The sequence below is a fragment of the Orycteropus afer genome, unplaced genomic scaffold (genome assembly GCF_000298275.1).
Source record: "Orycteropus afer afer isolate SDZICR_OR568_19922 unplaced genomic scaffold, OryAfe1.0 scaffold00145, whole genome shotgun sequence".
Classification (NCBI taxonomy): Eukaryota; Metazoa; Chordata; class Mammalia; order Tubulidentata; family Orycteropodidae; genus Orycteropus; species Orycteropus afer.
Window position 1 is genome coordinate 7,344,611 of NW_006921732.1, and position 15,769 is coordinate 7,360,379.

Consider the following 15,769-nt stretch of genomic DNA (forward strand, 5'->3'; position numbering starts at 1 on the left):
GTGCGCAAAACAGTGATTAAATAAGATCAAAATGGAAAACATATAGTATGTGAGTGTTAAATGTTAAAGAGAAAAATAACTAGGGAAAAGGGACAGGAAGTGTGTGGTATATTGCAATTATTTATTTACTGTTTCCTTGCATTCTGTATCTCCCACTGAACTGTAAGCTACATTCCTAATTTTTTTTTTTTTTACCAGCGCAAACCCGGGCATGACACAGTAGGCGTTTGAGAAACAAGTGCTGAACAAGGAGCAAAGAATATCTCCATTGCTCTAGCCTTGCCTCCTGGAAGCGAAAAGGGAAATGCCGAGGAAAAGAACTCACTTTCGGCGTTGGGGAGAGGGTGACCAGTCAAGTGAGCGACCGAGGGAAGGGCTGGTGAGGTGAACAGGGCCACTCTAAGGACTACAGGAGAGGCAGCGATGGAAGCGCCCGCAGCAGGTAAGTGGCTGTAGAAAAGGAAATTTCCTGCACCCATACTACGTGCGCAAAGTTGTAGTAAAAGGGCCATAGCTTAGGGATTTCTATCCCTAACTTCACAGCGAAAGACACTATGGTTCAGAAAGGAAAGTGCTTCGCCCACGTTCAAACTGATTGTAAGCAGTCAGAAATGCTCTAAAGTTCAAGTTTGAAGCCCTGGTGCTTTTCTCCTAGTCCGGCCCGAGCCCCAATCACGACCACTCACCTACATTCCTGAGCTTCTTGTCTAATGAGTACCCTTCAGGTTCCGCCTTCTCAGGGAAGGGGAACTTTTAGCAAGTTCCACCTATCAACAAAAAAAAAAGGGAGCGGCCTGAGGAGGTGGGACAAAATAAGGACATTGTGAAAGTGATTGGTTAAAGTGGCTGCCATTCATAAATCCGAGCCTCTGCTCCCCTCCCCTTTCGTTCCCAGCAGGCCGTGCGCGGGGGAAGATGGCGACGTCCCGGCGGTGGTTTTGAGGCGATCTCTTAGTTATGGCGTTGGCATCGGGACCCGCAAGGCGGGCGCTGGCCGGCCCCGGGCGGCTCGGCCTTGGGGTATGCGGAGCTCCTAGACGTGGTGCGTACGAGTGGGGTGTGCGCTCTACGCGGAAGCCCGAGCCTCCTCCCCTGGACCGAGTGTACGAGATCCCTGGACTGGAGCCCATTACCTACGCGAGAAAGATGCACTTCGTGCCGGGGATGGCGCGACCGGTCTTCCCGCCCTGGGACCGCGGCTGGAAGCATCCGAAGTACCACCGCTCGCCCCCTATTCACGAGCAACCTCTGTACAAGGACCAGACGTGCTACATTTTCCATCAGCGAAGCCGCCTCCTTGAGGGTGAGGCTCCTAGCTAGGCGGGAGGGGACCTAGTTCCTCTGCCCTGATCCCGACTCTGTGGCCTTGGGCAAGACATAGAAACTCCCTGGGTCTCCTCTGTTTCGTCATCTGCGAAATGGGGCCGATCGTGATTCCCATCTTGTGACAGTTGTCAGGATTAAGTGGTATAATAGATACGAAAACGTGGTAAACTGTAAAGAGCTGTGCATGTGTGAAGGAAACAGTGTAGAGTTTGAGTGTCAAAGTGAAGAGACCTGGTTTCTAGGCCTGTCCCTGTCGCTAACTCGCTGTATGACTTTGGGCACATGGCTGAACTTTCCTGAGTCTCCATTTCCTGTGAAATGAAGGTTTTTTGATTGGGTGGCCAATATTGCCCCTTCCAGTTCTGACACCCTGGAAATGTGATCTTACATTTAAGCAATAGATAGACGGAGAATATAATGGAAGGATATAGCAGAAAGAGTGTTTAATCTCTGGGCCCATCACCTCATTTCACAGGATTGGTAATTATGGCAGAGAGGGGAAGTGATTTGCCACAGGTTCACTGTGGGTTAATCATGAAGCCAGGGTTATGATTTTGGCTTCCTAAAGTTAGTCTTGGGAGCTCTGGTAGCATAGTGGCTAAGGCACTCGACTGCTAACCAGAAGGCTGATGGTTCAAACCCACCAGCCACTCCTTGGAAGGAAGATGGGGCAATCTACTTCCATAGTGATACTGCCTCAGAAACCCAAGGAGGGGTTGCTATGTGTCGGGTCCGACTCCACGGCACATAACAACAACAACAAAGTTAGAGTTGAGGTGCTTTCAAGGAAAGTAGCTGGACCTAAAAGCCTAGCCCACTTCCCTTCTGTTGCCTCAGTGAGGACAGGTCAAAATGACAGCCAAAACCAGTCTGCCAACTTAGAGGCAGTAATTTCCAGAATGTATATGTTAGTGGAGGAACTTGTTTATTGAGAGTCTCTTTTTCCATTTTTCCTCCCCCTGAGTCAAATTGGAAATAGGGCAGGTCCAGAAAACACAGATGCTTGAGGAAACTGGGAACAATATTTTCCAAGGAGTAATTAAGAAATTAAGGTGCTCTGGTAGCCCAGTGCCTTAGACATTTGACTACTAACCAGAAGATTGGCGGTTCAAGCCCACCAGCCACTCCATGGGCAATCTACTTCTGTAAAGATATACCGCCTCTGAAACCCAGCGGAGGTCACTATCAACTGGAATCAACTGGATGGCAGTGAGTTCGTTTTTTGGTTTGGTAATTCAGAAATTAGGAGCACTGGAACACAGTGCTTAAAGCACTCAGCTGCTAACTGAAAGGTTGGTGGTTTGAAACCATTAGCCACTCTAAGGGAGAAAGATGTGGCAGTTTGTCAGTTTGCTTCCCTAAAGATTTACAGTCTCGGAAACCCTATGGGGCAGTTCTGCTCTCTCTTATAGGGCCGCTTTGGAATTGACTCAGTAGCAGTGGGTTTTTTGGGGTTTTTTTTAAACTAAGAAAGAGACCTGGCAGGATTTGGAGACTAAGCCAGAGAATAAATTCTAGGTTTGGAAAAACTTATTTGACCAGCCTCTTAAGCTGCTCAAACCCATTCCCCAAAGCTGATTGTCCAGCCTTTTCATACTTCAGTGTCCTCACAGGGTACTATAAAGGACTTCACAAGACTTAGCACCCTTGAATGACACTGGTGATAGAATACTATATGGATGAATATGTCAGCTGTATTTTAGAAATTCAGATTCTGCTTGTTTGTCTAGGCTGAAAATATATCCTGCACGTTTGCTACTTGCAGAGGTTCTGTAGAGACTATAATAAAATTCTGCAAGACACAGGGCTAGTGAAGCAGATAAGGAGCAATGAAGAGATTATGGGTTAGAGTAGACAGATTCAAGTTCCCATCCCAGCCTGTCATTTACAGGGCTGAAGTGACTTGAAACCAGTTCCTTAGCATCTCTTAGACTCATTCTCCATTCCATAAAATTCCATCAAACTTGTCGGTAAAGGTGACACCCAGTAAATGGCAGGCCTAATTATTACAGATTATTTGCATATTTAGGAATTCTGGTGGTGTAGTGAGTAAGGTATGTGGCTGCTAACCAGAAAGTTGGTGGTTCAAACCCACCAGCTGCTCCATGGGAGGAAGATGAGGCAATCTGCTTCTGTAAAGGTTTGCAGCCTTAGAAACCCAATTGGGATCATTATAAGTTGGAATTGACTTGGTGGCAGTGGGTTATTTGTATACTAGTGAACAATAAGATCTTATAAAATTTCTCATTTTCAAGTTTAAGGAATAGTGGCAGTATCAGAACTAAAACTCAGGTTACCTGACTTCTAGTCTGGCGTTCGTTCTTCTGTATCACAAAATCTAGAAGTTACATTTATAAGCATTTATATATCCATTGTGATGTTTTATGAGCTTTAAAGTGAAATGTCTCATAGCCCTCATTACCTTTCATGTAGTACCACACAGAAATTGCCTGGGGGCAGTTTCCCCAAAGTGCCCTAAAGCAAAACACCAGACAGTTGCTGTGACATGATTCTGACTCAAGACTTACTGCACTCCCTCGGGCTTTCAAAATTGTGTAACTGTTCAGAAGCAGAACTCCAGGCCTTTCTTCTGAGGCACTTCTGATGAGTTTGAACTGCCAATCTTTCAGTTAGTAGTTGAATACATAATCATTTGTACCATCCAGGGACTCCTAGCCATATGTTTACCCACTGGCATCATGCCAATTCTGACTCACAGCAACCCCCATTGGGTTTCCAAGGCAGTAAATATGGAAGTAGATTGCCTCATCCTTCCTTCCTTCTGTGGAGCGGCTGGTGGGTTTGAACCGCCAACCTTCTGGTTAACAGTCAGATACCTTAGGCACTGCACCATCAGAGATCCTGTATGTATATTGTATGTATACATACATATGTATATTGGGGGAAAATGTGATTTTATATAGGCCACAGCCTGCTGGGGTGAACAGAATAAGTGATGAAGAAACGTTCTCAGCTGTTTGAATTCATCCCATGGCAGGTGCTCACTACCTGAAATAACGGTTAACCAGCTTTAACTAGAAAGCCATCCCTGAAGTTGAGTTGAAATCTGACTCTTGCTTCCCCTCTTCGTTTTTAGTTCTGACCCCTCAGGTTTTACAGAACAAATCCAATCTCTCTTAAGGCAGCCTTTTCCCCAAGATGCTACCCTGCAAACTTAAGCACCATTCCTTATTTTTGTTGTTGTTGACTGATTACCCTAAAGGTGTGAAGCAGGCCCTCTGGCTTACCAAGACCAAGTTAAATGAAGGCCTCCCAGAGAAAGTGCTTAGCCTTGTTGATGATCCAAGAAATCACATAGAGAACCAAGATGAACGTGTTTTGAACGTGATTTTTCATGCCCGTCTCTGGCATTCTACTGAAGACATTCCTAAGAGAGAGACCTACTGGTAAGTTTCCCAAGCAAATTTGATTTCCTACTGATGGATCTTGGAGTCAACCTGTTGCTTTAAGTCACCCATACGTTTCTTTTCTCCAAGCCCTGTCATTGTGGACAGTCTGATACAGCTATGTAAATCCCAGATTCTCAAGCATCCTGCTCTGACCCAGCGGATCCATGCCCAAAACTACTCTTTTTCCACCACCTGGAATCGAGGTTGGTCATCTTGTGTATTAGACAGCCTTGGTCTGTTTTCTGTCCTTCTTGTCTTAATCCCACCACCAAGTCACATTTCGTGGTGCAGTTTTACAGGCTCAGACACATTTTCAATATCATTAGCCATGGCCCAACTTTTATTTTTTTATATCATTTTTCTCCAAGATTTCAATTGAGTAGGAGCCCTTGTGGTACAGTGGTTAAGTACTCAGCTGCTAACCCAAAGATTGGCAGTTCAAACCTACCAGCTAGTCTGTGGGAGAAAGATGTAGCTGTCTGCTTCCATAAAGATTTACAGTTTTAGAAACCCTATGAACCAGTTCTATTCTGTCCTTTTGGGTCATTATGAGTCAGAATCAACTTGAGAGCAGAGGGTTGGTTTGGTTTATTTAGTAATATCTCTTGAGTGCCTGCTGTGTGCTTGGGAATGCCTAAATACTGAAGATAAGGAAATAATAAAGCAGATACAGTCTCTGCCGTCACAAAGCTCATATTCTACTACAGCAGCATTTTCATCCCTATTCATTCTTCTCTGCTCTTCCAAATAATTTTCTACATAGCTGCTAGAGTGATCTTTGTAAACTGCAAGTCTTTTTACATCCCTCCCCTGCTTCATATTCTTCACTGTTTTTTATAATTAAAATCTTTATAGTGGGATACAAGGCCCTCTGGGATTTGGCCTCCACCTACCTTTCTAGTCTTATCTCCTATACTACTGCCCTGTTACCCCTTCCCTAAATTTAAACTTTAGCCACTTGCAGGTTTTTGGCATCAAATTTCACACCTTTGTGCATTTGCACATGTTATGCATTTTGCATGGAAAGCTCTTTTTTTGTTTTCTTCATTTGACTAAATTCTACTTGACTGTAAGACTAAACTCAAGTCCTTTTCCTTTTGTAAATCCAGGCTGGGTTAGTTATTCCTCCTCTGAACTTCTGTTGTACATGCTTATTCTATTTCTGTGTTTATCTGTGTCATAGCACATACTGCACTAAATGTTAATGATCTCGTCTCTTTTCTCTTTGCCCACTAAACTCTGAACTCCTGATAGCAAGGACTATATGTTTCAGGCAGGGATGTTTAGAGGGCACAGGTATTCTGGTTGGTGGGATCTTGGAGCAGGAAAACTGGTTATGGAATAAGTTGGAATTTTTAGGACATCTGTTTGGTCAGGTTTCTCAAGCTTGCCCCTTGGAGTGTGGACTTCTTGGCTAGGAGTCAGCTTTGCAGAGGTAATGGCACCACTAAGGAAATTAGTGAACCTCATTAATAGAGGAGTACTTGTTGGCCCATCATCAAGTATTACCTCTAATTAAACTGCCCCATTTGGAGCTGTCATTGGAGGAGGGATGTGGAGGGAATTGAATTAGAAACCACACTAGAGTGGTCTGTGGGGAGAATCTAAAACCTAAGGTTAGAAGAGGTCCAGGCACATCTACTTTCCTTGCAGATTCTTTGTGAGGAAACAGGAAATACTTTAGAAAATTGTTCTTGAGGTGTGAGTATGATGTATTTTAACAAGCAGATCAGAATTTATTCATGCACTAATGTCCTTTTTTAAACATACCCAGTAATGGAGGTCACATACAATGACCAAACAAATTTTCATCCATATGAAAAAAATCACCCTTAATCCATTACTATCATACCATGATTTTGATTATTTCTAAAAATCCAAGCACCTTCAGAAGAAGGTTTGCCCATATGAAGACTCCTCAGGAGGCCATTCTCTAGGAATCTTCCCAGGCATGTTTTATCTGATGGAGGCATGTGGCCTTCTGTGAGGACCTCTGAAGGGCACCCAGTGGCCCACCCATGTTCATGAGGACAGTCTTATTGATCAGTCACATTTGAGTGGGTTTTCTCATACCACTTACATGTGTCAGATATGCTAATCTGACTTAAGGGAGACTTTCTGACTGGCTCAATTATTTTCACCTCAGTTGTTGAGGCTATTTGGGCCTTTTTCATTACTTCTCTTTCTCCATCTCTCCTTCCTCATCATAATCTAGTCATCTGGATATATTTCCCTAAACTCTGCCATTGGGCTGCATACTTCTATGCCTTGCATGTGTTATTCCTCCTTAACGAGAATACTTTTCCTCCCCTTTCTCTGCCTGGCAAACTCTTACCCAGTGGTTTTCAACCAGGGCCAGTTTTGCCCCCCAGAAGCCATTTGACAATGCCTGGAGATGTTTTTGATCATTATGACTTAGTGAAGAGTGAACAAAAAGGTGCTACTGGCATCTAGTGAGTACAGACCAGGTACACTATTGAACATCCTACAGTGCACAGGGCATTCCCCCTGACCAGAAAATTTTGTGGTTCAAAATGTTGGAAGTTGAGAAACCCTGCTTTTATCCTTTCTTCAAAACCTAGTTCTAAGGCATTGCCTCTTTTAGGAAGGCCCTGGCCTCCCAGAGAAGGTCACTTTTTACTGGTTCTGAACATTGTTCATACTTTTGTTGTAGCTCTTAATACTTGGTGAGCTCCTTGAGAGCAAAGAGTAGTTCTCACTCATCTCTGGGTCCTCAGCTTAGAGCAGGTGCTTTTTAAGGTATATATGGGGTAGACCTGAATCCATAGAGTTTGCCAGGCCCCAGGACTCACTGGAAAGCTAACCCAAAGAGGAAGAGTGCATTGTCATCATCCCTCTCTCAAGAATCCTAGGATTGGCATCCTTACTTGAATTTTTGTTCTCTAATTAGGCTGACATCTAGAAAAACTATAAATTACTTGAGAAACTTGGGAGGATGAAGGGTCTAGGCTTTGCTGAGCTGGGGTGAGACCTTAGACCAGGCTAGACTAATTGTCTTTCTTTTCTTGTAGAGTCTGCTCTTCTTCAGGTCCGTGGGTCCAGCGGAACCCGATTGAGTGCCAAGGATCCTCTGCCCCCGATTGCCTCCAGAGAGGAAGTTGAGGCTACTAAGAATCATGTTCTTGAGGCTTTTTATCCCATATCTCCCATTATTGATCTTCAGGAATGCAATGTTTATGATGTGAAAGATGACACAGGTGAATGTCAAAGCCTTTGATCTTTAGGCAGTATATGGCAGACATCCTTTTTCCTAAGGGAAAGGATATACTGAATATTTGCTATGTGTTAGGGGAAGAGAATGATGACCTGATAGGGTCGTGGCCTAGAGAAACAGTTCTAAACTTTGATTCATTCTTGGATGGTGCCGACAAGTGCTCAACAACTAGCTAAAAGGTTGGTGGTTTGAAACCAGGAGGTGCCTTAAAGGACAGTCCTGGTGATCTGCTTCCGAAAGGTCACAGCCTTGAAAACCCTGTGGAGCGAACTGCTCCACACACATGGGGTTGCCATGAGTTGGAATAGACTCCATGGCAACTAGTAACACCACAATAAACTTTGATTCCCAGCATCAGTGTTGTGCAGATCATTTGTGAGGTATGAGGCAAATTACTTGTTATTAATAATAAAGAATTGACTTCTGCAAATGATCTGTTGTATTTTTAATAATTCCCACAGAGTTTATGTTACTCTTCTACTAACATCACTATCAGCTATGCCCTTGAATTAGAAAGGGGACAGAGTTAGAGCTACTATGCAGGAATCACTTATGAGGGGTTGGCAGACATTTTCTATGAAGAGCCAGATAGTAAATACTCTAGGTTTTGTAGGTCACATATGATCTGTCACAAGTACTTGATAAATATACAGAAATGAGTGGGCATGACGGTGTTCCAATAAAACTTACAGACAGGCATTGGCTAGATTTGACCTGCAGGCTGAAGTTTGCCATCTCGTAAGCTGTAGGAATAAGGTCTACTTTTACTGTATCCCTCTGTAGTACCTGACACTGAGCTAAGTGTGAGGAGATATTCCTGATGCTTTGTGGCAGGCTGATTAATCTCTTTTACCTCTCCACATTGTTATGTGTCATGCAGGATTCCGGGAAGGATATCCTTACCCCTATCCCCACACCCTGTATTTCTTGGAGACAGCCTGTTTACAACCACACCGCTTTCAACCAGATCAGCTGCGGGCCAAGATGATCCTATTTGCTTTTGGCAATGCCCTGGCTCAGGCCCGGCACCTCTATGGGGTATGTATGTGGAGAATACCAGAAAGCTGCTTTATGTGGTAGTGTTTTTCTGCTTTATACCATTCAAAGAAAGAAAAAGGGTATGTGAGACTCCTTGCTTGGCTTTGTAGCTGCTCTGAGTTCCAGGGAGAGGCACTTCTGTTTAGCTCACCGAGAAAGAAAGAATGCTGAGGGCCTACACTGTACCCATGCTTTACATAAGGTAACTCATTTGTTGATCCCAGTAGTCCACAAGATTTCACTGTATACCTATTTTCCAGATTATAAATCACAGGAAGGCTTAGCAGCTTGTTCAGAAGTTCACAGCAGGAAATGGTAGAGCCAGAATTGGAGCTAGGTATATCTGACTCCATAGCCATGTGATTTGTACTGCAGTGCATTGTCTCTGCTGTAGTATCTCAGAGGTGGAACACAAGACTCCTTTAGGCAAGCAGAAGGAAGTGAAGCAGTAGGGATGGTTAAGATCTGCCTGCTAAGCTAAGTGGGTCTGGGGGCCCAGGATACCACTTTGTAGTAGCCCCCTGATTCTGAGAGGAAGTTTCTGGGACCTGGATGGTAATAGAATGCAGGCTGAACGGTTGTCACGGAGAGTAGTCCCAAGATGGGGGGTAGATTGGACCTAGAGTAAAGGCCTCAGGAAGGGAATGGCAGTATGTGCACTCCCAAATAGGCCCATGGCACCAGATCCCTGGTTTTGGAGGGAGAGGATTCTCCTTGCTGCTGGAGGGTTCCTAGGTCTTGATGCTTTCCTGGGGGAATGAGGAAATTTCAAAGTTCTGTTTCCCATTCTGCTTAGAGAGCTATGCAGGGGCTGGAGGAGATGTGGTAGCCAGATGGGATAGGCAGTGGAATGGGCCTTGCCTGCGTTGGACATCTGTTACATGCTAGACATTTAATGAGGGTTCTCTGTATCAGTGGTTCTCAAATGTCATTTTGGACTAGCAGTGTCAGCATCATCTTATAACTTAGAAATGCAAGTTCTCAGACCCGCCCCAACCCTACTGAGTCAGAAATCTTGGGGGTGGGCCCGTGGCCCAGCAATCAGTATTTTAATAAGCCCTCCAGCTGATGCTGATATAAGCTCAAGTTTGCAAACCACTGCACTAAAATTTGAGAACCACTGCCTTTATTTAATCTTTGTAGCAGCCTTGGGTAGCAGATACTATTAGTTTCATTTTACAGATGAAAAAACTGAGGCTCAGCAAGGCTAAGTAACTTGCCCAATCACACAGCTGAGGATTTAGCAGCTCCCACATCTTTATAACGGCTTTCTGTTTTCCATTCCTAGGATGATTATCTTCTTATTCTACTTCCTGAAGGCTCAGAAGATTAGGTAACTTGCCCAAGATCCGACAGCTGATGAATGAGAAGCTAGGATTAGAGCCCTGATTTCTCTAATTTAGAAGTATTGTGCTGCCTCCCAGCTTGGGCAGGGAAAGGAGGCAGAGATAGTAACATGCAGGTCCCAGGCCTGCAGGCTCACTGTAGCTTCTGTGCCAGCAGAGCATAGGTAGTGACTATGCCACTAATTGCCATCCAGTTGGATAGAGAAGAGGCCCCTTACTCCCTCCAGGTACAAATTATTCCTGGGAATATGAAGTTGAGCAATTATGGGAAGAGCCTCCATGTAAAAAGTAAAATTGCTGAGAAATTTATGTACTACCTGGAGTTTTATTGATCTGTAGAGGGAGATAAGAGTCAATACAGAATTCTTGGCTAACACTTACAGATACTTTTTATTTCTTGTGTGGCTAAGAACCAGTATTTTTCTAAGGCCAAACAGCCACAGTGTGGCTCACACAGAGATCTGACATTAGCTTTCCTCATGTCAGGTTCAGCCCTGGATGGGTGAATGTAGGCAGCATCATTGAAGCAAGGATGCTCTGCTTCATGTGGCCTGCCTGTTGGGTCTTTGTCCACTCAGTAGCAGTTACCCACCTGTGGATGGCTGCAAAGTCTCATTCAGGTGACCGTAATTTATCATCCAAACTGGGACATTACTGAAGTAAATGGAGGGGATTTGACTGCTATCCAGAAGGTTGGCAGTTCAAACCCACCAGCCACTCCTCAGAAGGAAGGTTGGGCAATCTACTTCTGTAGCGATAGCGCCTTGGAAACCAAAGGAAGGGTCACTATGAGTTGGATCCAACTCGACAGCAGTAAGTTTGGTATTTTTTTTTTTTTTACTATCAAGTACATTGGGACAACGTTCAACAGAACAATAGTGACTTCATAGTGTCATGTAAAGGAGGAACAACCAGGAGTCAGATCCCAGCTCTGCCATTTCCTCACAGATAACCTTAAGCAAATTATATACCACCTCTCTGAACCTTGGTTTTCTTATCTGTTAAGTGGGAATATATCTAGATTTATGAGATTAGATACAACTTTATGTAAAACGGGAGCTCTGGTGGCATCCCTAAGGCATTTGACTGCTATCCAGAAGGTTGGCAGTTCAAACTCACCAGCCACTCCTCGGAAGGAAAGTTGGGCAATCTACTTCTATGGTGATACTGCCTCGGAAACCCAAGGAGGGGTCGCTCTAAGTTGGATTCGACTCGACAGCATTGCATTTGGTTTGTTTTGTTTTATGTGAAACTGGCCTAATGCTTGCTTGGCACATAAGAGGCCATTAGTAAATAGGTCCTAGCATTATTACTAAGTGGTAGGAATTGAAAGAGATGATTAGCAAATGATGTGACTGGTGAGATCCTGATGCTGATGGCAGCTGAAGTGGACACTCCAGGAATGTGGCCTATTCTGAGATTCATTGAGAGCCTGAGCCCCGGTGAGATGACTGTGCGCAGACTAGAGCATCCCAGGACACCAGGTCTGAAGAGCAAGGCAGATGTGGGAAATGTGCATGGTTTAGTGTTAGCCAGTTCTGGGTTCTGATGCCACACATCTTTGTGACCTCAGACAAGTCATTTTACCTTGCTGAGTCTTGGTCTTCTCATTTACTAAATGAAGTGAGAACTGAAAGAGATCACATGTCATCATAGAGCCTTCAGGTTAACATTTGATAAAGCTGATTTCACTGTTGTCCCCACCAGATAATGCGATGAGTTTGAGGCATTTCCTGTTATTAACCTCCTACTTTACCTTCATGAACTATGCTGCTTGCCCAGTAATCACCTCTCAATGGCAGGAATTATTATTCTAATGTGCTTCATTTGAAGAGCAGGTACCCTGGAGCCAGAAGGCATCAGAGGCCCAACAGCCAGGTGGGGATGAAGGAAGGCCTGAACTGGACAGAGCCCTCACCTCCTCATTCTATTTTAATTGCCCCCCAAGGTGCAGCCAGTAATTAAATGGGCATGGGCCTTTGTAATGGCCAGAACCAGAAGCTGCTGCTCTGTGCTGTTCCTCTCCTCACAGATTCTGATGCATTTTACACTTACTGTCTTGTTTTCTTAGGATGACCCTAAAGTTTTGGAGCATCCAGTGACTGTGCAGAGTGTGGGCACTGATGGACGCGTTTTCCAGTTCCTAGTGTTCCAGCTAAACACCACAGATCTGGCTTCTAGTGAGGGTGTCAAGAATCTGGTCTGGATGGAATCAGACCAACTCTTATACCAGCATTTTTGGTGTCTCCCGGTGGTCAAAAAGAAGGTGATTGTGGTGAGTCCAACCATCTCCAGCCCTGTGATTGGATCAGGGCCATGACTTGTTCTACCCAGAGTGAGCTGGGTGGGGAATGGGGGTGGTTAAAGGAATGCTCTGGGAGAGGGACGCTGCCTTGAGGAACTTTGTGCACAGGATCTCTACTTGGAAGGCTACTTTAACACTGTCCATCACCCAAAACAGTGCTTTCTACCCTGGTGGGCCTTGTCTAGCTCCTCCACCTTCCCTGCCCGCTTCCCGCTGTACTCCACCCTCAAGACCCACCTGGCTCCTTAACACACCGAAGGATACCCTACCGCATACTCAGCTCAGGACTTTTGTAGATGGTGCTCCTTTTTCGTAGGAGACTTCTTTTTCCCTGCTCTCTGCTTCCTGTTTCTTCTGGCCATCTTTTTGTTCATACTGTCAGATTTATCATAAGTGTTTCTTGCTTGGGGAAACCTTCCTTGATCACCACTGCCCTCACTTCCAGGCTTGCTTAGGTGCCTCTGGTGTGATCCGTAGCTCCTGTATTCCCCCATCACAGCCCGCTCATGCCCTGCTGTGCTGTAACTATCTAGTACATGTTTTTCTCTTCCACCAAACCAAACTCCGAGCTCCTCGAGGGCAGGACCTGTGAATGATGCATTCATTCATTTCATTCCACAGATACAGATTCTTCCCATGTCACTGTCACTGCTTTACCCCATTGCTAAACTGGCAGAGTCCAGGCCTGCATTCCGTGTAATGGGGAGAGATGAGATCCAAATAAGTGCGTAATAAAGCATGAAGGAATAGTAAGCACTCTGAAGAGACATAAAAACAGAATTGGGGATGAGGGAGAACAAAGTATGGGTACTACAGGATCTTTGAAGAGCTATATTCCCAGTGCCCAGCACAGGGCCTTAGCTATTTGCTGAATGGGCCTGTTGAACCTTTGAGGATAATCAGCATGTCTATTGTATAATTAGTTCTCCAGCATCTGTCAGTATTGTTTCTCTGGGCCCTTCTCATCGTGTCACTCAGTCCAGATACCATGTCTCTCAGTGAGTCACCTCAACCTCCTCCAGGTCTTTGCTCTTGGTCATGTTCTTCACCCTTTCATGTCTTTAGGTCTTCTTTCTCTATCCTCCTCCTAGGACTGTTAAAACCAAGGTCTTCTGTAGGATTTGTGGCATCTACAGAAGGCTGGCGGTTCAAACCCACCGGCCACTCCTCGGAAGGAAGATGGGGCAATCTACTTCCATAGTGATACTGCCTCGGAAACCCAAGGAGGGGTCGCTATGAGTTGGGTCCGACTCGACGGCACATAACAACAACAACAACATTCCTTAGTGCTTAGACCCAGGCCCTTTCTGCTTTAGTCAGATGGCTCCTGCTTACCTCTCCACCTTCATCTCCTGCCATTCTTCCCCCACCCACTCCACCCACACTCCCACTAGCCCTGGGTTCCAGCCTCAACACTGCCCTTTCTGCACCTTCATACCATTGTACATGCTGATCTCTCCAAAGTCTCCTTCCTTTTTTTCTTTGGCACTGGCTCATTTTGCTTATCCTTTAAGATACACTCATACATGGCTTCTTCCATGTATGGGAATCAGTGAGGTAGTCATTTTGTACTCTTGTTTCATAGCACTGTTTCCACTATTTGAACACCTGACTGTAAGCTCCTTGATGGCAGGAACCAGATTCAAGTTACTGCTGGGTCTCTGGCACTGGGCACTGGCCCAGGACAGAGAGAGAAAATAAAATACTTAATAAATGCTGTGGAATGAGTAAGGGATTATTGTCCCAGGAATTTAAAGTGATGATAGATCATCTTTGTTCCTGGTAGTTCAAGTGGGAAGGTCAGAGTGCAGGAGTGTCAGCAGATGATCTGGCTGAAAGGCAGTAGGAGAGTTTCATGTCCTATTCCCCGGCCTCATCCCCTCAGGCATCTCAGTGCCAGTGCCTCAGTGCTTCTTGGTCCATGAGAGAGATGATGTCAGAGAAAGAAACGATTACTATCCAGGCACTTAGGAATTACACAAAATTGACCTTTATTTTAATTGCTGCTATTAAGGCTAGTAGCAGGATTCTAATGGGCTGTGTTCTTTTCAGGAGCCTGTTGGGCCAACTGGTTTCCAGCCAGACACATTCAGGAAGTTTCTAGCTCTGTATTTGCATGGTGCTAGGTGCACATAACAACAACAGCAGATGAGCAGAAGACTGTTCTGAGTCCTGAGCCCCCTGCCCCTCTCCCACTGAAGAGCCTGCATCCTGGGCAGTATGTGGGACCTACCTGGATCCTCAGCTCTTGTGTAGCCTGTTGGTCTCACTGAGAATAAAGAATGTTCACATGCACTAGAACCTCTGGTTAGTGCAAGGGGGTTGTCAAGAGAGGGACCTGCAGTTCCATCTGTGCCGGTAAGGTGTGCCACACTGACCTCATCACAAGTACCGGCCCTGGAACCTGTCCTCCCTTTCTATTACTTTAGATCAGCATCTTCATTTCTGTGAGTTTCAATTTCGAAACATGGGGCTAAAATGACCTACCTTGTTTTGAGGCCTATATAGATTGTGTATTTGGGTGCTCTGTGATGGTAGTAAGAGGTGCACTGGTGGAACAACAGTTAACGCTCAGGTGCTAACCGAAAGGTCAGCAGTTCAAACCCAGCATCTGCACTGTGGGAGAAAAGACGTGCGGATCTGATCCTGTAAAGATTACAGACTAGGAAACCCTATGGGCAATTCTACTCTTGTCCTAGGGTCACGATGAGTTGGAGTCAACTCAATGGGCAGCAGGTTTTGGTTTAGGCACCTCATGTTCATTATCTCTTGGGATTTATATAGCAGCCCCATGAGACAGATACTGTTATGCTCATTTTATAAGCAAGAAAACTTAGACTCAAGAAAGTTCTGTAATTTGCTTAAGGTCATTAAGGTCACACAGCAGAGCCAGAATTCTGTCTGACTGCAAAGCACATGCTCTTTTTTTTTTTTTAATTGTGATTTGGGTGAAGATTTACAGAGCAAATTCACTCTCCGTACAGCAGTTCACATATACTTTGTCTCATGTCATTGACCACAGTTTACCACAATGCAACAGCTCCCCTCCCACTTCCTCCCCATAGTTACCACTTCCCAGTGTCCATCCCTCCATACTCTCCTGCCCCCT

General features: G+C 45.0%; 1 protein-coding gene across 1 annotated transcript; it reads left to right on the forward strand.

Moving 5' to 3' along the window:
- Window positions 1–957: 957 nt before the first annotated feature.
- MRPL37 (mitochondrial ribosomal protein L37) lies at window positions 958–14,796 on the forward strand. The gene is made up of 7 exons (XM_007945965.1): window positions 958–1,303; window positions 4,550–4,733; window positions 4,824–4,939; window positions 7,769–7,954; window positions 8,852–9,009; window positions 12,427–12,630; window positions 14,713–14,796. Exons 1-7 carry the CDS (start codon window positions 958–960, stop codon window positions 14,794–14,796), a joined length of 1,278 nt encoding a protein of 425 aa, XP_007944156.1.
- The last annotated feature ends 973 nt before the right edge of the window (window positions 14,797–15,769 follow it).